This window comes from Rhinoderma darwinii, chromosome 8 (genome assembly GCF_050947455.1).
Source record: "Rhinoderma darwinii isolate aRhiDar2 chromosome 8, aRhiDar2.hap1, whole genome shotgun sequence".
Classification (NCBI taxonomy): domain Eukaryota; kingdom Metazoa; phylum Chordata; class Amphibia; order Anura; family Rhinodermatidae; genus Rhinoderma; species Rhinoderma darwinii.
In genome coordinates, this window is record NC_134694.1 from 4,992,663 (window position 1) to 5,019,063 (window position 26,401).

Consider the following 26,401-nt stretch of genomic DNA (forward strand, 5'->3'; position numbering starts at 1 on the left):
AACGTGTGAACAGGGCTGAAATATTATTGGCCTATCGTCACCTGATCACGGGGGTCAGACTCCCAGCACCTCCGCCGATCAGCCGCATGAAGGGACTGCGTCACTTGTGGTTCATGGTTTACTCGTACACAGCGCCATACATTTTGTTGTGAGGTGTACTGGGGCTCCCAGCAACGGTCCCTTTATGCAGCTGATCGGCGGTGATCCCCCACTGATCACATATTGATGGCCTGTGCTAAGGATAAGCTATCAATATTACAGAACTGTAAACGCTTTTAGGTTAGGAACACTCTTGGTGTATACGCTGCGGGTTTTCCGTGACTGATATCGTTTCGGAAAATCTGCAGCGTAATACAGTGGCAGCAGAGTGGATAAGGTTTGAACAAATCTCATCCACAAACGGTGGATAAAATCTGCCGAAAAAACTTTCAACGCTCCTCTGTTGCGGGTTTTCCCCATTGAATTCAATGGGGAGGTAAAACCCTCAACAAAGGTCTGAGTTGCGACTTTTGCAGTGGAAACGTTGCGATTCCGCCGCGAAAATTGCAAATGAGATTGTCGGGTGTTCTCGCAGCGAGGCGTCCCTCTGTTCTGAGCGCAGCCCGTCGTCCTGAGATGACTTTTCATCCCATGTGACTACTGCAGCCTATTAAAGGCTTCAGCGGTCACATGGACTACGGCGTCATAACGGGAGGCCGGGTTGCGCTCAGAACAGAGGGCCGCATCACCGTGACAACTTGTGGGGAGTAGCTATAACTTTTAAAAAAAATTTCTGCAGTATCTCCACAGCGGACATGCCGCCCGAAAAACTCCTCCACAATTTGTTGCGGTTTTTCCGGCGGAATTCCTTGCGGTTTTCAGGACGGTGCACTTTTACGCAGCGTATCCGTCCTGTATGTCCTTACCCTTCATGTCATTGCAACATTCAAAGGCACTGCCCAGCTTACTGTCTATATGATGAGATATTTTCTGATCCTAGATACATGGCTATAATTCAGCTCTGGCGGTTAAAAGCTGCCAGCGCAATTGTGGCATTGGTCATGGCGATGGAAAATCTTGGCGTCCCTGAAATCAATGGGCCGCCCGTGTAATGCTCAGGAGTTGGGATTTCCAGTCCTGGGTCTCTCTATTAAATTCATACGTGTAATAAACATATGAAAGGGGGTTGTACCAGCTTCACCTACCTTGTGGTAGACATGGCATATGTTTATATAAAGTTACATGGCGCAAAGATGCGGGCTGCGTCCTGGAGAGTAGAGCGTTTTATATGATTATCCATTTAACGAATGCTGGAAGTAAGAATGTGGAAAATGTAGTTTCTTGGAAGTGATGTCCTCATGATCTGCATGTGACCGCACGTCTTATGTCAGTTCACTCCTTCCACAGAGGTCTGTTCATGGGAAAATCGAATACAAAGAAACATAGAAAAAGAGGCTGAAAAAAGGGATCGGTAGGCTAATAAAACCTAAATAAATTACATCTCCCAGAATGCAACACATCGGAGGGCTGTGCATTAGGTATTTAGGTGCTGACAAGGTTCCAAGTGGCTTCTAGCAGAATTAGGAATTCAGCTCTGGAAGGGATTGGAGTAAAAGATTTTGCGGGAACTCGAGCAAAGGATTTACAAAGTTACTGAACATTATTTGCAGAGAAGTCTGACTATTAAGGGGGAAGCAGAAAAGTCTGTTTTATATTTTTTAGTATCATGGCGGCAATACACAGCGCTGTGGAAAAGTCTAGTCTATTGATACGCACCAAAAGATCCTCGCCCTTCGGAGCAAATATAGAATGTGTACACAGCCAGATTAGGCCAGGAAAAAGCTGACGTCCCTCTTCAAGGATGACAGGCGCAGTTTGATTTGCAGTGCGTCCTCAACTTGGAAACCCAGATTATGATTTGCGTTTATTTCATATAAAGGATTGTCTCCACTGATGCATTGTAACAAGCATTGCAGCTGTGTGAGCAGGACAAGGTCAGGACTTGTGTTCAGCCTCTGAATGTAAACGATGAATTACAATGTCACTGACAGCAGAGGTTTTGGAAATGGTGAAGGTTGAAACATAAAATTGTATCAAATATGGTGCAAAGGAAAAGTGCAATTGTTCATTGTTGTATAATGTAATTCTACGGGCAAAACTGATGCATCCTGATTCTTTTCCAGTGAAAATTGTTATCAGGGGGGACAGAAACACAGGGAAGACAACACTCTGGCATCGGCTGCAGGGGAAGAAGTTTGTGGAAGAATATATCCCCACTCAGGAGATCCAGGTCACCAGCATACACTGGAACTACAAGAGTAAGAGGTCTCCTATCTACCTGTACTGTGCACTCTCACACGCTCTACATGACCATTGTCTTCTCTCAACACTGCTTTTGTTTTGTTATTTCTTTTTTGTATATTTTTAAACAGTGGGACTGTCCTGTCCAGCTATCCGTTCTCTTTTATGTTACTGCCCCCTATATACAAGAATATAACTACTATAATACTGCCCCTATATACAAGAATATAACTACTATAATACTGCTCCTATATACAAGAATATAACTACTATAATAATGCTCCTATATACAAGAATATAACTACTATAATACTGCCCCTATATACAAGAATATAACTACTATAATACTGCCCCTATATACAAGAATATAACTACTATAATACTGCTCCTATATACAAGAATATAACTACTATAATACTGTTCCTATATACAAGAATATAACTACTATAATACTGCCCCTATATACAAGAATATAACTACTATAATACTGCTCCTATATACAAGAATATAACTACTATAATAATGCTCCTATATACAAGAATATAACTACTATAATACTGCCCCTATATACAAGAATATAACTACTATAATACTGCCCCCTATATACAAGAATATAACTACTATAATACTGCCCCTATGTACAAGAATATAACTACTATAATACTGCCCCCGATATACAAGAATATAACTACTATAATACTGCCCCCTATATACAAGAATATAACTACTATAATACTGCCCCCGATATACAAGAATATAACTACTATAATACTGCCCCCTATATACAAGAATATAACTACTATAATACTGCCCCCTATATGCAAGAATATAACTACTATAATACTGCCCCTATATACAAGAATATAACTACTATAATACTGCCCCTATATACAAGAATATAACTACTATAATACGGCCTCCTATATACAAGAATATAACTACTATAATACTGCCCCCTATATACAGGAATATAACTACTATAATACTGCCCCCTATATACAAGAATATAACTACTATAATACTGCCCCCTATATACCAGAATATAACTACTATAATACTGCTCCTATATACAAGAATATAACTACTATAATACTGCTCACTATATACAAGAATATAACTACTATAATACTGCTCACTATATACAAGAATATAACTACTATAATACTGCCTCCTATATACAAGAATATAACTACTATAATACTGCCCCCTATATACAAGAATATAACTACTATAATACTGCCCCTATATACAAGAATATAACTACTATAATACTGCCCCCTATATACAAGAATATAACTACTATAATACTGCCCCCTATATACAAGAATATAACTACTATAATACTGCCCCCTATATACAAGAATACAACTACTATAATACTGCCTCTATATACAAGAATATAACTACTATAATACTGCCCCCTATATACAAGAATACAACTACTATAATACTGCCCCTATGTACAAGAATATAACTACTATAATACTGCTCCTATATACAAGAATATAACTACTATAATACTGCCTCCTATATACCAGAATATAACTACTATAATACTGTCCCTATATACCAGAATATAACTACTATAATACTGCACCCTATATACAAGAATATAACTACTATAATACTGCCTCCTATATACAAGAATAGAACTACTATAATACTGCCCCTATATACAAGAATAGAACTACTATAATACTGCTCCTATATACAAGAATATAACTACTATAATACTGCCCCCTATATACAAGAATATAACTACTATAATACTGCCCCTATATACAAGAATATAACTACTATAACACTGCCCCCTATATACAAGAATATAACTACTATAATACTGCCCCTATATACAAGAATATAACTACTATAATACTGCCCCTATATACAAGAATATAACTACTATACTACTGCCTCTATATACAAGAATATAACAACTATAGTACTGCCTCCTATATACAAGAATATAACTACTATAATACTGCTCCTATATACAAGAATATAACTACTATAATACTGCCCCTATATACAAGAATATAACTACTATAATACTGCTCCCTATATACAAGAATATAACTACTATAATACTGCCCCCTATATACAAGAATATAACTACTATAATACTGCCCCTATATACAAGAATATAACTACTATAATACTGCCCCTATATACAAGAATATAACTACTATAATACTGCCCCCTATATACAAGAATATTACTACTATAATACTCCCCCCTATATACAAGAATATAACTACTATAATACTGCCCTCTATATACAAGAATATAACTACTATAATACTGCTCCTATATACAAGAATATAACTACTATAATACTGCCCCCTATATACAGGAATATAACTACTATAATACTGCCCCCTATATACAAGAATATAACTACTATAATATTGCCCCCTATATACAAGAATATAACTACTATAATACTGCTCCTATATACAAGAATATAACTACTATAATACTGCTCCTATATACAAGAATATAACTACTATAATACTGCTCCTATATACAAGAATATAACTACTATAATACTGCCCCTATATACAAGAATATAACTACTATAATACTGCCCCTATATACAAGAATATAACTACTATAATACTGCCCCTATATACAAGAATATAACTACTATAATACTGCCCCTTATATACAAGAATATAACTACTATAATACTGCCCCCTATATACAAGAATAGAACTACTATAATACTGCCCCCTATATACAAGAATATAACTACTATAATACTGCCCCCTATATACAAGAATATAACTACTATAATACTGCCTCCTATATACAAGAATATAACTACTATAATACTGCCTCTATATACAAGAATATAACTACTATAATACTGCCTCTATCTACAAGAATATAACTACTATAATACTGCTCCTATATACAAGAATATAACTACTATAATACTGCCCCTATATACAAGAATATAACTACTATAATACTGCCCCTATATACAAGAATATAACTACTATAATACTGCCCCCTATATACAAGAATAGAACTACTATAATACTGCCCCCTATATACAAGAATATAACTACTATAATACTGCTCCTATATACAAGAATATAACTACTATAATACTGCCCCTATATACAAGAATATAACTACTATAATACTGCCCCTATATACAAGAATATAACTACTATAATACTGCTCCTATATACAAGAATATAACTACTATAATACTGCCCCTATGTACAAGAATAGAACTACTATAATACTGCCCCCTATATACAAGAATATAACTACTTTAATACTGCTCCTATGTACAAGAATATAACTACTATAATACTGCCCCTATGTACAAGAATATAACTACTATAATACTGCCCCCTATATACAAGAATATAACTACTATAATACTGCTCCTATATACAAGAATATAACTACTATAATACTGCTCCTATATACAAGAATATAACTACTATAATACTGCCCCCTATATACAAGAATATAACTACTATAATACTGCTCCTATATACAAGAATATAACTACTATAATACTGCTCCTATATACAAGAATATAACTACTATAATACTGCCCCTATATACAAGAATATAACTACTATAATACTGCCCCTATATACAAGAATATAACTACTATAATACTGCTCCTATATACAAGAATATATCTACTATAATACTGCCCCTATATACAAGAATATAACTACTATAATACTGCCCCCTATATACAAGAATATAACTACTATAATACTGCCCCCTATATACAAGAATATAACTACTATAATACTGCTCCTATATACAAGAATATAACATAATAAAATATACAGAAATAAATAAATCCGCCCTGTCTGGGAAGAGTTGGGAGGTTTATATACAGTGAAGGAAATAAGTATTTGATCCCTTGCTGATTTTGTAAGTTTGCCCACTGTCAAAGACATGAACAGTCTAGCATTTTTAGGCTAGGTTAATTTTACCAGTGAGAGAGAGATTATATTTTTAAAAAAAACAACAGAAAATCACATTGTCAGAATTATATATATTTATTTGCATTGTGCACAGAGAAATAAGTATTTCATCCCTTTGGCAAACAAGACTTAATACTTGGTGGCAAAACCCTTGTTGGCAAGCACAGCAGTCAGACGTTTTTTGTAGTTGATGATGAGGTTTGCACACATGTTAGATGGAATTTTAGCCCACTCCTCTTTGCAGATCATCTGTAAATCATTAAGATTTCGAGGCTGTCGCTTGGCAACTCGGATCTTCAGCTCCCTCCATAAGTTTTCAATGGGATTAAGGTCTGGAGACTGGCTAGGCCACTCCATGACCTTAATGTGCTTCTTTTTGAGCCACTCCTTCGTTGCCTTGGCTGTATGTTTCGGGTCATTGTAGCGCTGGAAGACCCAGCCACGAGCCATTTTTAATGTCCTGGTGGAGGGAAGGAGGTTGTCACTCAGGATTTGACGGTACATGGCTCCATCCATTCTCCCATTGATGCGGTGAAGTAGTCCTGTGCCCTTAGCAGAGAAACACCCCCAAAACATAATGTTTCCACCTCCATGCTTGACAGTGGGGACGGTGTTCTTTGGGTCATAGGCAGAATTTCTCTTCCTCCAAAAACGCAGAGTTGAGTTAATGCCAAAGAGCTCAATTTTAGTCTCATCTGACCACAGCACCTTCTCCCAATCACTCTCAGAATCATCCAGATGTTCATTTGCAAACTTCAGACGGGCCTGTACATGTGCCTTCTTGAGCAGGGGGACCTTGCGGGCACTGCAGGATTTTAATCCATTACGGCGTAATGTGTTACCAATGGTTTTCTTGGTGACTGTGGTCCCAGCTGCCTTGAGATCATTAACAAGTTCCCCCCGTGTAGTTTTCGGCTGAGCTCTCACCTTCCTCAGGATCAAGGATACCCCACGAGGTGAGATTTTGCATGGAGCCCCAGATCGATGTTGAATGACAGTCATTTTGTATGTCTTCCATTTTCTTACTATTGCACCAACAGTTGTCTCCTTCTCACCCAGCGTCTTACTTATGGTTTTGTAGCCCATTCCAGCCTTGTGCAGGTCTATGATCTTGTCCCTGACATCCTTAGAAAGCTCTTTGGTCTTGCCCATGTTGTAGAGGTTAGAGTCAGACTGATTCATTGAGTCTGTGGACAGGAGTCTTTTATACAGGTGACCATGTAAGAGCTGTCTATAATGCAGGCACCAAGTTGATTTGGAGCAGTAACTGGTCTGGAGGAGGCTGAACTCTTAATGGTTGGTCGGGGATCAAATACTTATTTCTCTGTGCACAATGCAAATAAATATATATAATTTTGACAATGTGATTTTCAGTTTTTTTTTTATATAATCTATCTCTCACTGGTAAAATTAACCTAGCCTAAAAATGCTAGACTGTTCATGACTTTGACAGTGGGCAAACTTACAAAATCAGCAAGGGATCAAATACTTCTTTCCTTCACTGTACAACACAACTGGATGGACTCCCGTAGATCACGGTCATTGAGTGAAGCGCAGGCTCTTGTGTCCTGTAGAGTAAGTGTTGTCTTATTTGCAGTTTCAGGTGAGAAGTTTCTTGTCTTTTCTCTTCTTATCGTTATGAACTTGTGAGTGGTTTGTGTGTTGTGTTGCAGTTCAGTCCCATTCACTTTAATTGAGCCAAGCTGTAATACCGGTCACCACATATGGACACGTGTGGCGCTGTTTCTGGGAGAGCGCAGCCGTATTTTTGTAATCCTGGACAGCTCCTTCAATGTTTGACTGTAATACAACAGATGTTGTTTTTGATTTTGCAGCCACTGACGACATAGTAAAGGTAGAAGTTTGGGATGTGGTGGATAAGGGTAAGTTTTACAGTTTCTTATGCTTCATTGCTGGTATAAGTCCCTGTGCCTTGTATTTAGTCTGAAGACATCATAGTCCATATGCATACACCAGTCCATGAGCTTGTGCTTACATATAGCAGTCAATCTGAACAAGCAGAGCTGCAGTGTAAAACATGGGGGCAGAGCAGCATCTGATGGGACAAAATGGGGGTTTCAGACTACCGCAAACTCCAATAAACATTGCAGCTAAGCTGGAGTCACTGATCATGGCTCTAACGGAGCAGAGCTAGAGAGCAGCCAACACTGAAGATAGTAAATAGCGCCACCCAGAGGTAGTACTTTATACACATAATTTATATATGTATAAGTGGAACATCCCTTTTAATTGTATAGTAAAAAAAAATAAAGTTTTTGGGTTCCTATGGGTGACATATGCCTCGGTTTTCCTATGCGGTGGCGTACATCCGAGGCTTCCGTTGCAGGTATGCGTCGTAAAAGTCCCCCCACGCGTTTACCTCCGATGGAAGGCAAGAACTACTTGTGAACAGCGCCTTAGTATGACTTTGGTGTCCTGCAAGATTATAGTGTAAAAATTTGAGAACTAAATTATCCAATCACTTCACACCATGACCACTGGGGGCGCTGTTCCATTAAAATCTTTTGACCTTTGAAAAGTTTTTCGGTGTTTGCTAATAATACAAACGGAGGAGATATATTTCTATAACCAGCCGTTCTCTTGTAGGTAAAGGTAAGAAGAGAGGCGAGAGCTCCTTGAAACTGGAAAACGAGCCCCAGGAGGTGAGGAAAAAGTTTTGTAAGTGTTCATTAACAGAAAACTCTACATTGAAACATGTTTCTAACCGTTTAAAATGTTGCTCTTATCTTATACTGCTTGAGTAATATCCTGTCTTATACTCCAGTCACATCCAGAGCTGCATTCAAAGTTCTGCTGGTTTTCTAGGACTAGGGTGTGTAGGGTGTTGTGTGCACAAATGGCAGCAAAGCAATTAGAGCTAAGATGTCGAGTCACATGACTACTGTGTGTGCAGATAGACAATTTTGCTGTTGCTTTGGATGTGACTGGAGAACAAAAAATCAATATAACCCAAAATCATGATTTCCCTTGATTTATTTTTTAAAGTCTGACTCTGACCTGGCCCTGGATGCAGAGTTTCTGGACGTTTACAAGAATTGCAATGGAGTGATCATGATGTTTGACATCACTAAGCAGTGGTGAGTAGCTCCCCGGCAGGTAGTGTCCGAGCTGATGCTGCTCCGATCTGGTTATTTTTTTTTTATTGTTCCTGGTTAGATTTGACAGAACTAGGAGCAGGTCACGCGCTGATGCAGCCGAGTTACACCTTAAAGGGATTTTCCAGGGACACCATTTTTGAACTAATTCTCTATGTAAATATTAAGTAAAGTTCCTAATACACGTTCTGTAATAAATCTGAACACTTTCCTTCCTATTCACCCTCAGGCACTTTCCTCTGGACACCGGCTCGTGCACGAGCGTTCAAATATACACGACCCTGCGTATACACCTCACTGACCTCGTAACGACGCAGGAATGTTCTTTACTAATTATTCCGCCCCCTCCGTTTCTATTGATCCTCCCCACTAGTTCTCCCTTCCCCTTTATTTTATCCCACCCCCAGAATCACGTGACCGCACCGCCGAAATCTAATGTTATCCCCGTATACATGTGATCCCCGTCTTCCCCGTATACATGTGATCCCTGTATACATGTGATCCCTGTCATCCCTGTATACATGTGATCCCTGTATACATGTCATCCCCGTCATCCCCGTATACATGTGATCCCCGTATACATGTGATCCCCGTCATCCCCGTATACATGTGATCCCCGTATACATGTGATCCCCGTCACCCCTGTATACATGTGATCCCTGTCAATACCAGCGGGGCAGGCAGCTTGCGGGCACTGATGAAAATGGTGCCGCTATTGAAGCAGAAACAAAGAACGAAGGGAGCGGATATTGAGGAGGCTGTGGACCAATAGGATGCCTCAATTCCGGGACTTCTGACGTATACCCGGGTTTGAGGCATCCTATTGGTCCACAGTCTCCTCAATGCCCGACACATTTTCTTCTCATTCATGAAAGTGCTCGCGCACGCAGCCCGCCTGGAAAAAATTAGTGTCCCTGGAAAACCCCTTTAAGGTGTTGTCCCTTAAAAAATGTGGCCGCCAAACAATCAGTTGATCGCTCCAGGTTTTGCTCTTGGCACCCCCAGCTGATTTTGCTGCGGCCAGCCAGGCATTTCCCCTGCAGATAAATGTAGTAACGGGAGCTGCTCGAACAGATCCTCATAGGGCATGTGGACGGGGCTTCTCTCAATTAGACACTTCGAGTTATTTAAAAAAATTGGCAAATGCAGGAGCGATGCAAAAAAAAAAAAAAAAAAAGAACCATTACTCACCCCACAGATCGCTGTCGTTTCAGCGCCGCCGCTCCGTTCCTACCCGCCACTGTGTATTGACATAGCTGCAGCGATGACGTGCCCGTATACCCACGTGATCGCTTGAGCCAAGCACTGGCCTCAGCGAACTTGTGCCGTATACCCGCTGAGGCCTGTGATTAGCTGCAGCGATCTGTTCATATGCAAGCGCATCGTTGCTGCATCTATGTCAATACACAGCGGCAAGGAGGAACGACAGCGAAGACGCTGGAACGACGAGGATCCGTGAATTGAGCAACGGCGCTTTGTTTTTTTTGGCAACCCTCCTACACCTGGCCAGTTTTTTAAATTAACGCGGAAAACCCCTTTTACACTCCCACAATGGCATGATTTGAAGGGGTTTTCCCATAATCCATATTTATCACCTATCCACAGGATAGCTGATAAATATCTGATCAATGGGGGTCCGATCCTTGGGACCCCCACTGATCACGAGGATGGTCTTGCCTTGACATTCCTAGGAGCCCTGTAGGAATGGAGCGGTACTGCACATACTTGGCCACCATTTATTTCTATAGGACTGTCTGACGTCCTGCAGCCCGGCCTCCAGGAATGATGTTTCATCCCATGTAACCGCTGAGGCCTGTGATTGGCTTCAACAGTCACATGGGATGAAACATCATCCCTGGAGGCCGGGCTGGACCGCAGGACTAGAGTGTTCTCGGCAAGTATGAGATTTTTATTTTTTTTTCAGAGTTGCAATTTTTGCGGCGAAATCGTAGCTTTTCCGCCACAGAAAAACGCAACATCTGCTATTTTTCGCGGGTCTTACCTCCCCGTTAAATTCAATACGGAAAATCCGCAACAGAAAGCCGGCGATCCCGCAGCATAGATTGACATGCTACGTGTGAACCTACCCTTACTGTCGTAATACGATCTGGAGGACGGTTCTAAGCAGAGGGATAAAAGAAGGAGCCAGGGAATTCTCTGTTCTAGAGCTGACAATCCGTTCTGTTATCTTTTGTGTTTCAGGACCTTTAATTACATCATGCGAGAGCTGCCGAAGGTCCCCAGCCATGTTCCGGTGTGCGTGCTTGGAAATCATCGTGATATGGGAGAGCACAGGGTCATCCTGCCTGACGATGTCCGAGACTTTATACAGAGCCTGAACCGGTGAGTGATGAGACGAGATTTACCTCTGACCCGTCTGTAAGGTGTAATACCACAGGTGCCCTCTGTAAGTGCTGCAGGAGTTATCTACTATGGACAGACCCTTTCTATTTGCCCTATTCATGGCATATGGAGGTAATAGAGGAGATCGCCCACTCAGGATTCCCCCTCCTTTGACCGGTGCAGAGCGCTGCTATATCGAGTGACTCTCACGCTGGACAACCCAGCAAGTGTTTGCGTCACATCGGGCGTTGTGTGATCCATTATTGCTTAGCACCCCGTGATCCGCTCACCATCAAGTGAACGTGTTCAGTTAAAGGGGTATTCCGGTCACAAGTTACCCCCTATCCTTAGGGTAAGGGGTAACTTGCTGATTGGTGGGTGTCAGACAGCTCGGACCCCCACCGTTTACGGGGACCCCGAAGTTGCCCGAACCCCTCGTTTGAACTGAGCGGCAGGTTGCCTCTGTGCCCTGCCGCTCCATTCATTCTCTATGGGAGCGCCCGAGATAGCCGAGTGCAGTGTTCGGCTTTTTCCGGCACTGCCGTAGTAATGAATGGAGCGGCCTGCCGCTCGTTTCAAACTTGGGGTTCGGGCTCGAGTTCTTGTAAACAGTGGGGGTCCTAGCTATTGGACACCCACCGATCAGCAAGTTACTTGGGGGTATCTTGTTGTAACCGGAATACCCCTTTAATATAGAAAAACAAAGTTATTTTGCAATTCCTTGGTTTTCATGATCTCTGCTTGCTGTCAGCAAATGGAAACATTGCATTCAGGGGCTGAAAGCCCATCCTATACTAATCCTGCTCACACGACTGCAGTGTATTACATTATATCATTGCAGATGAGCGGTATAAGCCTAGAGTCGGGGGCAGAAAATAGATGTGTGTTGCTTCTTTTTTTTTTTTTTTAGCTCCCAGAGGCTGATACATTAAGAAGAACCCCTCAGCTGTACCGTGTTTCAGCCTACGGCTGTTAACAAGTGTTTCCATTCACTGACCGCAAGCAGAGGTCTTGCAAAAAGTTTACAAAATATATATATGTATTTTTTTCAATTTTTTTTTATTTTTTTTGCTTCAATCATTTCCTGAACAGTAGTTACGCGTTTTTGGGGCACATGGATAACAAATATCCTTAAGTAATTACTCTCTTCCTTCTCTCTACTTCCTCTAACAGGCGCCCCGGCTCCTCCTATATCCGTTATGCTGAGTCTTCCATGAGGAACAGCTTCGGGCTGAAATACTTGCACAAATTTTTTAACATCCCTTTTCTGCAGCTACAGGTAAGAACTTAGAGAGGACCTCCAGCTCTTCCGACTGTTTTAGTAAATAATTGTTCTCCCTAAGAAATAATGAGGGGGGAGTGGTGCAGTTCCTCTGTTATTCCTCCTGGAAATGTTACCCTTCCTTTGTCAATAGGGTTTCCTTACACAGTCTGACACTATCCAATCAGTGCTGAGAATTCAGGGACACCCCCTATTGACAATGGGAATGGTATCTCCCAATGGTCAATTTATTTATGCAATTCCAGGAGGAATAACAGAGGAACAGCACGACGAGTTCTAAGAAAAGGTGCTTTAGCATTGTACTTTCATGGTGAATGAAAATATTTACTAAAACAAACAGCGTAACATGCAGATTAATGTCTCTAGCGACAGGGGAGGGGGCAGGCTGCAGACCACCTACGTGGCCACTCATCAGGGAATCTTCCGAGAATAAATGCCAAGGTTGTACCACAGCCCTCAATGGTTGATACAATGTAATGTGTTCTGTAGAGCTGGCCTTTAATATGTAAATGCCCTTCAGTACACCTGAGACCATCAGGACATCTGAAGTTACAGCACGCGCTCCGCTCCCTGTCTGGAGTTACAATCCCCATCATTGCTCCAGTAACGGTAACTAAGGGTGTAAAGTTAGCCTGCAGGCAAATGATACCTGCCCAGAACTTACTTATTTATTTCCAGTATCGAATCTGACACTATTAACCCTTCGGTTTCTGAAAGTTGTTGCTACACTGAGGGACCTGGCCCCTGGCCTTCCAGTAAGATCGGGTTAAAGGTCTCCGCTTTTGTTTATGGAGATCAGATGTGAACGAGGTTAAGCTCTGCAGGCGTCGACGTCTGACATTCGTTTATTCTTGTGCCCGGCAGCGAGAAACCTTGTTACGACAACTGGAGACAAACCAGCTAGACATCGATGCCACCCTCGAGGAGCTGTCAGTCCAGCAGGAGACGGAGGACCAGAATTATGAAATGTAAGTTATTTCTTTTTGCATGGGCTTGGGTGAGTTGAGGGGGGGTGGGTTTCCACTTTGAACAACCCGTTCTTCTGCTGCCAGGTCCGCTTGTGTTCATTTTGCCGCAAGAAAAATTACGTAGCTGTTGCGATCAGTGGATGTCCATATAATGCAGGACGTCTTCCAGTGCAAGAATTAATTTTTTTTAAAGACTTTCCACTCCGGCTAATGGGGGGATGTAACCTGCAATGTTAAAGCTTCCATAGAGATGTGACGAGTGTAGCTGCTAATTCACACACAAATCTGCACTTCTGTCACTCATCCAATTGAAGGACACTATAGCCTTTCCCGAACTTGCGGTGGCTGATACCAAAGAGCAATAGATTGCATTCAAATTTAACAAATGTAGGTCTGATAAATGTAGGACTTTAGGTGGTTTCATTGCTTTAGATAGCTGTCATTCGTCCCGCATCCCCCATACACGTGCGCTCGGCTGTGTTTTTAGTGGGTAGAGGGAAATAAGGCGCCGCCAGACACCAGAGGCTGCAGCTTATCTTCTGCGGAAACAAAGAATCGGGCATGGTGAAATCCAAAATGCCCGATCCTTCTTTCCCCCAACATCTACCGTCAAGACACTAGCTGCCTGACTCGGCCGACATTCATCTAATGTGTATGGGCACCTTTTAAGGTAAGTATTTTTTATTATTTTCACTGTACCGAGTGGCCTTAGGCAATGTTCACACGGATTTTGCTTAGCGGGTCCCGCCGCTGGAAGATTCCTACTCCCATTCACTTCAATGGGAGATTTGGGTGTAATCCACCCCAAGATTGGGTAGGATAAGTTTTTTTTTGTCCGCTAACTGAAAAACACAATGGGAGGTGAAATTTTGCGACGGAATCTGCGGTGGACTCCGCAAAAATTCCTCTGTGTGAGCATAGCCTTAGGCCTCCTGGTTTTTATGTCGGCAATTCATTCGCAAAAATACGGATCAATTGCGGACCCATTCATTTCTATGGGCCCATGCGCACGACCGTGGTTTCCGCGGTCCGTGCATTAACTGGGAGCCCGGACCGCAAAAAAAAAAAGACCAGTCATTATACGAGCCACATTTGCGGTCCCGGGCTTATTGAAATCAATGTGTGCGCGGTCCGTGATTTGCGGACGGCCCATGGATCACACTCGCCGGCCGTGCTGTAATCACGGGCCATGTACATCAGGCCGGAGTGCTTTCTGCATTTATTTATTTCATGTACAGTTCGCCCTGCAGATCCCTCTGTGTTTTGCACAAAGTTGGCACCTCCATGCATGTACCGCGTCCTCCTACTCACCCTGGGCTTATTAACAAGATGACATTCTCTTTCTGCGCTTGTTTCCGTATCTCCGTGTGAATTATGACGTCTCTTCTATCAGCACAATCTGTTCGTGAGATGTTTGTCTCATTTAACTAATATGTCCCATATGTTCTTGCAGATTCCTGGAAATGTTAGAGAATAATCAACGTCTGGCTTCTCCGGTAGCGACCAACGGACAAAGTCCTTCCTCCGATTCCCCGTCTCCTGTGGTCCTCATAAACTCTGGATCTCCTGACAGCTCCGGCCCCGGCACGCCCCTTCAGATCCCTACTACAGTGCCTGCATCCCCTCCCCTGGCGGCATCTCCGCCACCTCCTGCCCCGGATGTGTTTGACGTCTCCGGGACTTCTCCCTCCACGGTGTCTTCTCCTTTATCTCAACAACCTCCGCAGAAACGCGGCTTCATGTCTCGTCTCTTTGGTTCCGCCACTCCTGAGAGCCCTCCAGCCAAAGCAGGTGCATCCACAATGCTTGAGGCCTACAGATGTCTCTTACTGGGCATCCTAAATGTTCCTGCCTCTATATTATAGGATGAGATGAAAACCATAGGCTGTTAACAGATCAGTTGATTCACGGGAGAATTGCAGCCCAATTCATTCCTATGGGGTCATGCACATGACCGTGGTTTTCACGGTCCGTGCATGGCCCCGGAGCACGGACCACAGAAAGAACGGGCAAGCCTTATTACGGCCGTCTTCTGCGGTCCGGGCTCATTGAAAATAATGGCCGCAGCCCGGCTGACCCGGAAATCGCGGCCGAGCACATGGCTACTGTCGTGTGCATGAGGCCTTAGTTATTATTTATTTGACTATTTCCGAGTTACAGTCGCTGATGTTAGTTATCCCTGACCATACACAGTGAGTATTTGTCAGTGGATCCTGCTGACTATTAATGGGATCTTCGGACCACCAGGGATCTATTGGGGACAGGTTACTTACCCAATTCTTTTGTTTTCCTTAAAGTGGCGGTCTCATCAAGAGAGGGGTGTAACGCCTATATAATACATGGACGGTCATTTTGTATTATTATGATTTGTGAGGCTGGTCGCAGCTTCTCTCGACCATAACAGCTGGTAGGGAAGCCTGACCCCCGGCTTTTTTTTTTATTTTTTAAAAAAGGTTGTCCTTACGAGACAGAAAGCGGTTCTAAAATTCTCCGCTATCCGCTTATCCCCTCCATCTTTTAATTGATGATTTGGTCAACTGGTATCTTACGTCTATGACCTGCTTTAGGGGTTGTGCAGCGCCTCTCTCTTCCGTCCTGTCTGACATCGGGCATGGAGAGACACTGCTCAACGCCAGCGGGACAGCTGCCTAGGCCGTTGCCCAGCAGTTCTTGTGCACATGTCCGATTAATTAGAGTGACGTGTGCATGATACCTGCCGGCTGGTTGCCTCAGCATTTCGTCCTGGCCAGCATAGGGCAGCCTCTCTCCGCACCGATTTCAGATTGGGCGGACGAGCGAGATGTGCTGCACAACCGCTTTAAACTATTTTATAAATTATCTATAGAGTACCAGATCACGCAGGTAGAGTATCTTCATACTATATACTAATAGCGTATGTTATTAACCCTATAAATGTCCCGTGTGTTGGCTTGTTTCTCAGCAGAGACCCCGTCACATGCGGAGTACCCCATGAACGTGCAAAGCGTAGAAGACTTTGTACCTGAGGACAGCTTAGATCGCAGCTTCCTGGAGGATAGCTCCGCTCTTGGGAGAGCCTCTCCGAGAGCTAGACGAGACAGCGACAGGTAGGTGCTGGTATTTTAATGTGCACTGTTTTGCCGTCTCCACCGTGACCAGAGTCTTATTCTTTCCATCTCCTCACATGGCTCTGGATTTTCCTCCTCTCTTGTCATGTCTGGTAGCAGTGATGGGGATGTTCCTGGAAGAAACCCCATGGTTGCTGGTTTCCAGGATGATTTGGATCTGGATGACCGGGCAGCTGCAAAATCTTCTTTGGCGGTCGTCCCCAGTAAGAATATTACCTTGTCTAGTGATGATGAGGATACCACTGCCACTATGCAGGTCACCAGGGATGAAGACATTGACACAGAGTTATTTTCATGGTAAGTCATCAATAGTGTCCTTTGCAAAACCTGAATGGCACGTGAAGCTGCGTGGTTATGCCATTCCACAATAATGACAAATATTTTCATGTTTTAGGAAAGTGACTCAACCCTCAGTCCCTCAAACTCTTCTGAAGACGCAGGACACCGCGCAAACATCAAGTCAGACCTCCGGCAAGACCAAGAAAAATAAGGCAAAAGTCCAGGAGGAATCTGACAGCGACCAGGAAGGGCCCATAGCCACGCAGATGCTTTCCTTTGTTTTGGACGACCCTGACTTTGACAGTGAAGACTCAAACCAGGTACCCAAGACAAAGGTGAGTCCTAAGTATAGAAATCCAGAGGGACTAAAGTTTATATGAAATGAATCTGAAGTTATCCAATTGGTTATTTCCATTTTAGCAAAGAAAGTTCTGCTGTATTGGCATTGCCAGACTATTGGCTACTGTATATAATATACGCACTGACACTGCCCCCACACAGTATAGTATCACTATAGTCGTCCTCCACACAGTATAATACCCCCATAGCTGCACCCACACAGTATAAAGTCCCCTATAACTGCCCCCACGCTGTATATTGCCCCCAATAGTGCCTGGTGAAAATAACATACTCTCCTAACCCCATTCCAATGACGAGTGTAGGAGATACCGGTGGCTTGTGCGGCACGGAGCAGACAGGCGCGATGACGTTACTGCCTCGTGTCCAGCAATACATAGTGAATGGTAGAGCAGGGACCTTGCGGCTCCCTGCTCTACCATTAGGTTCTCCTGTATCTGCGTCCTGAAGATGCAGATACAGTTTAAACCGGGAAAAATAATTGAGAAAATTGGAATTTGCAAGATGATGTTGATTCATTGCGCTGAACTTCGATTTCTATTATTTTTATATTAATTGTCCAGCCCTACCTTGTAGCAATCGCCTTAGACCTGCAATCACACAAGTTTCGCATCTTACAGGGAGATTTACCAGTGCTGAATAACATGTCTGAAAGCTCCAGCGAAGAGACGCTCCCATCTCTCCCAACACAACCAGTAAAGCCCACTGTGCCTGCCTTTAAGATGATGCAAGACGCCGATCTTTTCGGCCTGGGGTTTGAGGAAAAAGTGACGAAGGACAGCGAGGAAGGTGAGAGAAGAAGCTAGCCCTCCTTTTTATGAAGAATATGAGGGCTTTCCAATCCCATGCAAAAAAAACTTCCCTCCCTATGGCACAGTGACCCAGGCACCGCTGCCTGTTAACAGGACATTGCACAGAAGTGTTGTCCGTGCTACATACTGATATTTTGCGACCTGGTTGCAGCTGGGTCACGCGCTGTGCCATGTACTGGAGGGCCATGTACGGACCTGAGCGTCGCTGCCACGTTTACATGCGTGGTCAGTGGGCGATGTAGGTATCTGTTATTAACTGGTTCCCGACCGCTGGCTGTATATTTACGGCCAGCGGTCAGGGTCCTTAAAACCCGAGCCATAGACTTTTTACTCGGGTTTTAACTTGCTGCCCGCGCGATCGGGCAGCTGAATGTCGGGTCTCCGGCTGTCAGTGACTGCCGGGGACCCTGAGGAGAGGATAGAAGCAGCTTTCACTGCTTCTGTCTTCTCCAATGTGTTTTTACACAGCGTTCAATGAACGCTGTGTATAGGAATAGAGACATCAGCAGCGGCGCTGTCTCTATTCCTCCCGGTCATCATGTGACAGGTCACATGATCGCCGGGTGCCGTTAGTGACAGACTGCTGCTGGGTCTTACAAGACCCAGCACAGCCCTATTAGTGACAATTGTCACTATGAGAGGGCTGATTTCCCCTGTAACTGGGGCTGCTGTGCAGCTCCAGTTACAGTGGAAAAGATGGTGTAAAAGAAAGAAAAAAAAATATATAAAGTTCCCCAAAGGTCTTTTTTGACCTTTGACGGACAGACCAAAGTAATAGAAAAAGAATAAAGTAAAGTGCAAAAAAAATGTAATAATAAATACACATAAAATACCCACCCCAAAAAAAAAAACGTTCCCCCCGCCAATCATTGTTGTAACGCTAGCGCTGACCCAATCACCCTAATATAGACATGTAATATATAAAAATTTACGGTAGACAATGACGATCACAAATAAGAGGTCTATTTTAGGTTAAAACTATGTTATTACCCCAAAAAAAATAGCTGAAACGTAAAAAAGCTTATTTTTTTACTATTATTTTCAAACTTTATGAATAAAAATTCTAAAATAGCAAAAAAGGTGTGCATAAAAACGATAAAAAATGAAACCTGCATTGTCTACGGAAAAAACATCGCAAAAATCACGTCGTTAGCCCAACAAATAAAAACGTTATAGCCATTTAACTAACGCGTGCTAAAAATGGCTAAACAGTGTCCGGTCCTGAAGGCGCAAAATAGCCCGGTCCTGAACTGGTTAAAAAATAAATAATGGACACTAATCCTTTTTTTTTTTTTTTCTCTCTAGAAAAGGAAAGCAAAGCCTCCAAGGAGAAAAAGAAGAAAAAAAAGAAAACCAAGGAGGTAACCGATCATCCGTTTCTACAAGAGCAGCTCACAGACTGTAATGTATTAAAGGCCCTTTTACACTGGACGATTATTGGGCAGACAAGCGTTCATAGAACGATAATTTCCCTGTGTAAAAAGGGCAGCGATCAGCAGATGAACGAGCAAACGCTGGATCATCCGCTGGTCGTATCGTTTTAAAAAATTCAAATATTCTGGTTGTCGGCAGCACATCTTGGTGTGTAAACCGGGAGACGCGCTGCCGACATGATGATAATGTATGGGGACGAGCGATCAGAGTAACGACCGCTCGTCCCCATCCATAGCTCCGCGTGACGGGAGCAAACGAGCGCTGATCAACGACGTCTGTTGATCGACGCTCCCTGCATCGCCCAAAATCGGCCGGTGTCATAGGGGCTTAACTCTATGCCCTGTTACAAAGCACTGAGCCACCTGTTCTCTAGGGCATTGTGCTCAGGGTATTCGATTCAGGTAAAAAAAACTCCTACAGCCCGATCTTCTCAGGCCCTACTCCGGTTTAAGAACCTGCCAATGCGCATTGTACATGGAGAGTTTTCAGAAGTTTGGCTGTTCTCCTTGAGATAGAAAAGAAGCCCCTGTCTAATATGGCAGCCATGTGATTGATAATGAGTCTGGTTTTCGTGCTTATAGGGGTATTCCAGCCAGAAGTATTTATTACTTGTCCACTGCATAGGTGATTACTTTCTGCCAGCTGGGACCCCCACTGATTGCTAGAAAAGGGACCCCGATCCCCCCCCCGCACCCACCTGCACAACCGCGCCAAAAAGGAGTTTGAATGGAGCCGTCGAGTGTGCGCTCCATTTAAAGTCATGGCACTGACAGGAACCGCCGTGCACGGCTAATATTATGGTTCCTGTGTTGCAATAATTGGGGTTCTCTCTACCCCATTTCCTCCCGTGCATAACAGACCGTGGCAATTAGTAGCACAGTTAAAGGGTAAGTAAACTTTTTAAAAACTTTTGATATGTCAGTGACTTTTCAGAAGTTTTGATCGGTGGAAGTCAGAGCACTGAGACCCCCACCGATCGCTAAAACGAAGCGGCAGAGGCGCTCGAGTTAGCTCTGTGCGCGCTTTGTTTCTGATCGGCTTTCCTCAGAGCTCAATAAAAAGTCTGAGTCCGTACACCGCTCGCTCGGCTTTCCAAGAAAAGCCGATGAGAAACAAGGCGGCACAGCGCTCACCCGAGGGCTTCTACCACGTCGTCTCAGTGCTCGGACCCCCACCGATCAAAACTTCTGACATGTTAAAAGTTTACTTACACTTTAAAAGATATCCCGGTTAAGTAAAGAGGGGACTGAATTTGGACAAAAACTGAATTTTGAGGAGTTAAAGTGTAGTTAAACGTTTGACAAACTTCTGACCTGCTATAGTAACATGTCAGAAGTTTGGATCGGTGGGGGTCCGAGCACCGAGAACCCCACCAATGGCTAGAACGAAGCAGCTGAAGCGCACATGTGAGCGCTCAACGGCTTCGTGTCTGTTCGGCTTTTTCCGGAAAGCCGATGTATCGGAGTACGGGCTCATAGACTTTCTATTGAGTCCGTACACCGATACATTTATTTCCGGAAAAAGCCGAACAGACACGAGGTAGCTGAGCGCTCACACGAGACCTTCAGCTGCTTCGTTCTAGCGATTGGTGGGGGTCTCAGTGCTCGGACCCCCACCAATCCAAACTTCTGACACGTCACTATGACATGTCAGAAGTTTGTCAAACGTTTAGCTGCACTTTAAGGGAGATTTCATTTTAATTTCAAGTAGCCGCACCAAGATCAGTGTCTTTGTCTTCTGTTCCACCATTTCTTTCTCTTGACGACAGGTTCCAGAAGAAGATAAATCAACCAAGAAAAAGACTAAACACAAGAAAAGCAAAGAGAAGGAGGAAGGCAAAGAAGAGAAGAAGAAAAAGCCCAAGAAAAACAAGGAGAAGAAAGAATTTGATGAACTGGAGGCTTTTCTTGGAGGAGGTGAACCCAGCAAGCCAAGTTCAGGTGGGGAATACGAGGAGCTTTAAGTTGTCCATGCTCTTCCATGGATTGAGATCTCTGCCTCCCTCACCACGTACTCCGCCTAGAGGAAGCTCAGCCTTGTGCTCCGGAGCGCGAGAGGTACCAGTTGTCCGTCTTCTCCCTCATCTTCTTGGATCTTGATCATTACGTCTCACTCCAGACTTGGCTGAAACGAGAAACACTACAGAATGCGCAGGGATTGCGAGGGACATTGCGGAGGCATTTACGTGTCTTGCTCGCTCAGAGACCTTCGTTCCTCACCATGACCTGTAACGAGAAACATTACTCTGGATTCATTCCGGTCTCCATTGACCTCTAACGGTTGTTGTTTGTCATGTACTGTACCAACCCCCAAAAAAATAATACTTGCCACTCTGCACTAGACTACAGACTGCTTGATAACCCCACTCACTTCCAGGAACCCCTGCAGTCTCCCCACTGGTGGAAGGACCAACCCATCTCTCTACTGTTGGTCGTCCTCGTCGTCCCCCCCCCGAAAAGTCATTCTTACCAGCATGCATCTGTCTGCCGCAACGCTCCACTGATAGGACCTGTGGTCACGTTCAGTATTTATTCATCTTGCCTCGCGTCATTGTGTTGGCAGATCACGGCTCATTTAGGACTTTTGCCTTCCTTTTTAAACTCTCCCACCCACATCCTTTAATTTTGTGGATTGTTTTTAACCCCAAGGTAAGCGCTGGCTATAAAAACAAGTCCCGTCACCTTACTGACGCGCCGGCAAAGGCCGACCCGAGTTCCAATATATCCAAGAACTCCCCAGTTGAATGAATTTATCAAGGGGGAGGCAGAGAATTATTGGTTTAAAAAGTAGACGGGAACTTTTTTCCATTCTTCTTTGTGTTTGTGCGGTTGTTCATTTTTTTTTTTTTTTTGTTATTGGTTACGTCTTCTCCCCTCCCCCGCCTCCTGTGTTTGAAGTGTTAAGGTGCTTTCTAACCATGGCGACCAAATTTTATTTGCGGTCAAAACCAGAATGGCATGAAGCGAATCCGAAAAGTTTCCTTCGCTGAGCCAGGACTCCCCTGGTCTTGTGACACCTAACAAAGCCTTTACTTGCTGTTAACCCATTCCCTCCCCTGATGCTCTTCCACTCTTTTATAAAAGCCGCCGACTAATAGGCCGGGTTCCCACGCAGCGTAAACGCTGTGGGATTTTCGCAACGGAATTCGGAGCGGAAATTTCGCAGCATTTACAGTAGCAGCAAAGTGAATGAGATTCATAAAATCTCACGCCCACGCTGCGGAAAAAAACAGCGTAAACGTTAATAAATTGACCTCCGGTGCAGAATTTAATTCCGCAGCTGCGTTTTTGTTGATTTTTCCATTGCGGGTTTTCCCCATTGAATTCAATAGAGATGCAAATCCCGAAACAGCCCAGTGTTGCGACTTTTACGGCGTATTCGCAGCGATTACGCCGCAAAAATCGCAACTACGGAAAAAAAAAAAAAAACATACTTACTCAGAACACCCTCCTCCTTCCCGCAGTCCAGCCTCCTGGGATGACCTTTCATCCTGTGTGACCGCTGCAGCATCATCCAGGGAGACCGGACTGCGATGGGACGGACGCGTCGCCATAACAACGACCTAATGTAAGTATGAGCGGTTTTTACCGCTGCTTTCCGAAGCAGAAATTCCGTCCGAAAAAGCGATGTGGTGCGGTTTTCGGACGGAATGTACTGCGGGTTCCAATTCGGATATGCTGCGTCGTTTTTACGCAGCGTATCCGTCTCGTGCGTACCCGGCCATAGGGTCTCAATGGTTTAATGCAGCTGTACATATCTGTAAGGAGGCGGCATCCTATTTTTACGCAGATATGTCTGCGTATCGCTCGTTTGAAGTTTGAAGGTAATAAAACACATGAAAAAATTTACGTTGCCGTCGCTGAACGCCGATTGCACACGGGGAATGCGGCATTTTGTGCATCAAACCAATGTTCATGGGAACATCGAGACCCAATAGCATTTACCTGGGGATCAATGTACAAAATGATTGATCTCTGTGTAATTGAAGCAAAATATTAAGGTCATGTTCACACATTGAGTTTTGTCAGGATTTAGCACTTCAATTTGAGCAGATTCCCAAAGCGTATTTCATGGCCCATTCACATTCTCCGGAAATAAAATCTGAGCTAAAAAGTCGAGGATTTGCGTGCCAATGGGCAGCAGAAATCCTAGTTTTTCTGCCGTGGATTATTTGCCTATTGCAAATCCTGACCGTGTGAACAGGGCCTTAAAGGGGTTTTCCCATGGAGGACTTTTATGACATATCCACAGGATATGTCATAAATATCAGATAGATGCGGGTCTCACCCCTAGGACCCTCACCTATCTCTAGATCGGGGCCCCCCTAATCCCCGTTCTAGCTTTTTGTGCTCACGCTGCGTAGCTGGCATGAGACGCTGCTTCTGTAACTGCCTGTCACTGCTATGGGAGTTACGGAAACAGCATAGCTCAGCGAGTTATGCTGTTTCCGTAACTCCCGACCATGTAGTCAGGAAGTGGCCGGGAGGCAGCGTGAGCACAAAGAGCTAGAACGGGGATTAGGGGGCCCGAGAGGGGTGGGACCCGCATCTATCTGACACTTATGACATATCCTGGGGATATGTCTTAAATGTCTCTGATGGGTAAACCCCTTTTAATATAAATTTACTGATTATATTCAGGTTTAAGGCACAGTCTACACTAGTGTCCAGCAGCTACGCCGGATCCATTTTTAAACAGAGGGAGTTCTCCACTTTGCACAATCCCTACTTGTTAGAAGTGTCCCCTTACAATAAGCTGGGACCCCCAGCGATCATCTGTAGGGAAACCTGGTAGTAAGTGTTCAGTTTCTCTGCAGCGCCACCGCAGGAGAAATGAAGCATTACACAGTGTCCATTCATATCAATGTGCTGTCTGTGTAATACAGGACCTCTAGAGACGCTCTATGTAATCGCTCTCCATCTGCCCAAGAGATGAGGGTCTTGAACAGAGGACCCTCCTCTATTACCCCACAAGTCCCTAATAGGGTGTATGACCATGGGTTTTCTGAACTGGACGACCCCTTTTACTGTCAGCATTTGCACTTAAAAAGTCCCACTACAAAGACCCACTATCCGTTCCACCCCCCCCCCCAAGGTCAGCTGTACTTTGAGGGTCCTCCCCAACACACAAGTGAACGTCCCCTTTAATGCTCCCAGCTCCTCCCGTTTCTTTTCTCTGAATTTGGGGTTGTTTTGTTCCTTGGTCTTGGAGAGCTCTGACCCTCGGATTGATCACGCCGGCACGGTCTGTGTTTCCGGTTCATAATCTCCTATAAAAGCTTTTATCAATAAGCATTTGGCCGACGCTACACAGACCTTCCTGGAAATCAGCGATCGCCTCTGGAAATCCCCTCCTATCCGAGGAGTGATTATATTGATATATTACATTCGAGAGCAAGTAAGCGCTCATCCCGCTGTGTCTGATGGAGCTCGGGTAAGAGGCGAAGCGCGGTCCAGGCACAGTCCGCTGTATCCCATTCAAAACTTGGCAAAAATAAATGACATTGTGTGAGCTTTTGGTGTAGCCCTGTTTTCCTGCCAGGACCGTGAATCAACGGATCAATTGTATCACACACTTTATCAACCTTCACGTATATTATGGAATTACACACACATCGGTGTCGTTTGGCAATGCTCATTTTTGGCCGTGCGGCGGCTGCAAACGAATATTGCCAAACTTCTGATCCGCAGTAAAACTGTATATTGTTGCGGTTTTTGGGAAATGGCTGGTAGTGAAATAAATCCTACATATAGGTAGTAGATAAATAGGGATTTACTTAATAGTCCAGCACTTTAGGTTCTCATCCGCAGGTCTACGTGTTCCAAAATTTATCATCTCCTGCAGTTCCAGAGTGGATTTTTAAACTACAGTACATATCATTGGAAACGAGTGTGCAAAGACGAGAGCCCGCGGCAGAGGGAGATAAGTATGCAGTGTGTTCAATATAGATCATAAATATAATTAATCTACATGTAAAGTTGAGTCACTGTGTACATACATTACATTACTTATCCTGCACTGATCCTGAGTTACATCCTGTATTATACTCCAGAGCTGCACTCACTATTCTGCTGGTGCAGTCACTGTGTACATACATTACATTACTTATCCTGCACTGATCCTGAGTTACATCCTGTATTATACTCCAGAGCTGCACTCACTATTCTGCTGGTGGAGTCACTGTGTACATACATTACATTACTTATCCTGTACTGATCCTGAGTTACATCCTGTATTATACTGCAGAGCTGCACTCACTATTCTGCTGGTGGAGTCACTGTGTACATACATTACATTACTTATCCTGCACTGATCCTGAGTTACATCCTGTATTATACTCCAGAGCTGCACTCACTATTCTGCTGGTGGTGTCACTGTGTACATACATTACATTACTAATCCTGTACTGATCCTGAGTTACATCCTGTATTATACTCCAGAGCTGTACTCGCTATTCT

General features: G+C 43.7%; 1 protein-coding gene across 4 annotated transcripts in view; it reads left to right on the top strand.

The window, feature by feature from the left end:
* Window positions 1–25,454, top strand: part of RABL6 (RAB, member RAS oncogene family like 6) — a 34,184-nt gene extending 8,730 nt beyond the window's left edge. The window contains exons 3-16 of one of the 4 annotated variants that reach the window (XM_075834731.1): window positions 2,163–2,297; window positions 8,081–8,128; window positions 8,853–8,908; window positions 9,252–9,343; window positions 11,564–11,704; window positions 12,878–12,983; window positions 13,851–13,954; window positions 15,408–15,745; window positions 16,896–17,040; window positions 17,158–17,358; window positions 17,456–17,675; window positions 18,318–18,486; window positions 19,815–19,870; window positions 21,712–25,454. In XM_075834731.1, coding sequence (XP_075690846.1) covers window positions 2,163–2,297; window positions 8,081–8,128; window positions 8,853–8,908; window positions 9,252–9,343; window positions 11,564–11,704; window positions 12,878–12,983; window positions 13,851–13,954; window positions 15,408–15,745; window positions 16,896–17,040; window positions 17,158–17,358; window positions 17,456–17,675; window positions 18,318–18,486; window positions 19,815–19,870; window positions 21,712–21,906 — 2,006 coding nt within the window. In that variant the 3' untranslated portion in view covers window positions 21,907–25,454. The remainder of the gene's footprint in view (window positions 1–2,162; window positions 2,298–8,080; window positions 8,129–8,852; window positions 8,909–9,251; window positions 9,344–11,563; window positions 11,705–12,877; window positions 12,984–13,850; window positions 13,955–15,407; window positions 15,746–16,895; window positions 17,041–17,157; window positions 17,359–17,455; window positions 17,676–18,317; window positions 18,487–19,814; window positions 19,871–21,711) is intronic. The other 3 variants (XM_075834733.1, XM_075834734.1, XM_075834732.1) reach the window with 3 other exon arrangements.
* Window positions 25,455–26,401: the final 947 nt, after the last annotated feature.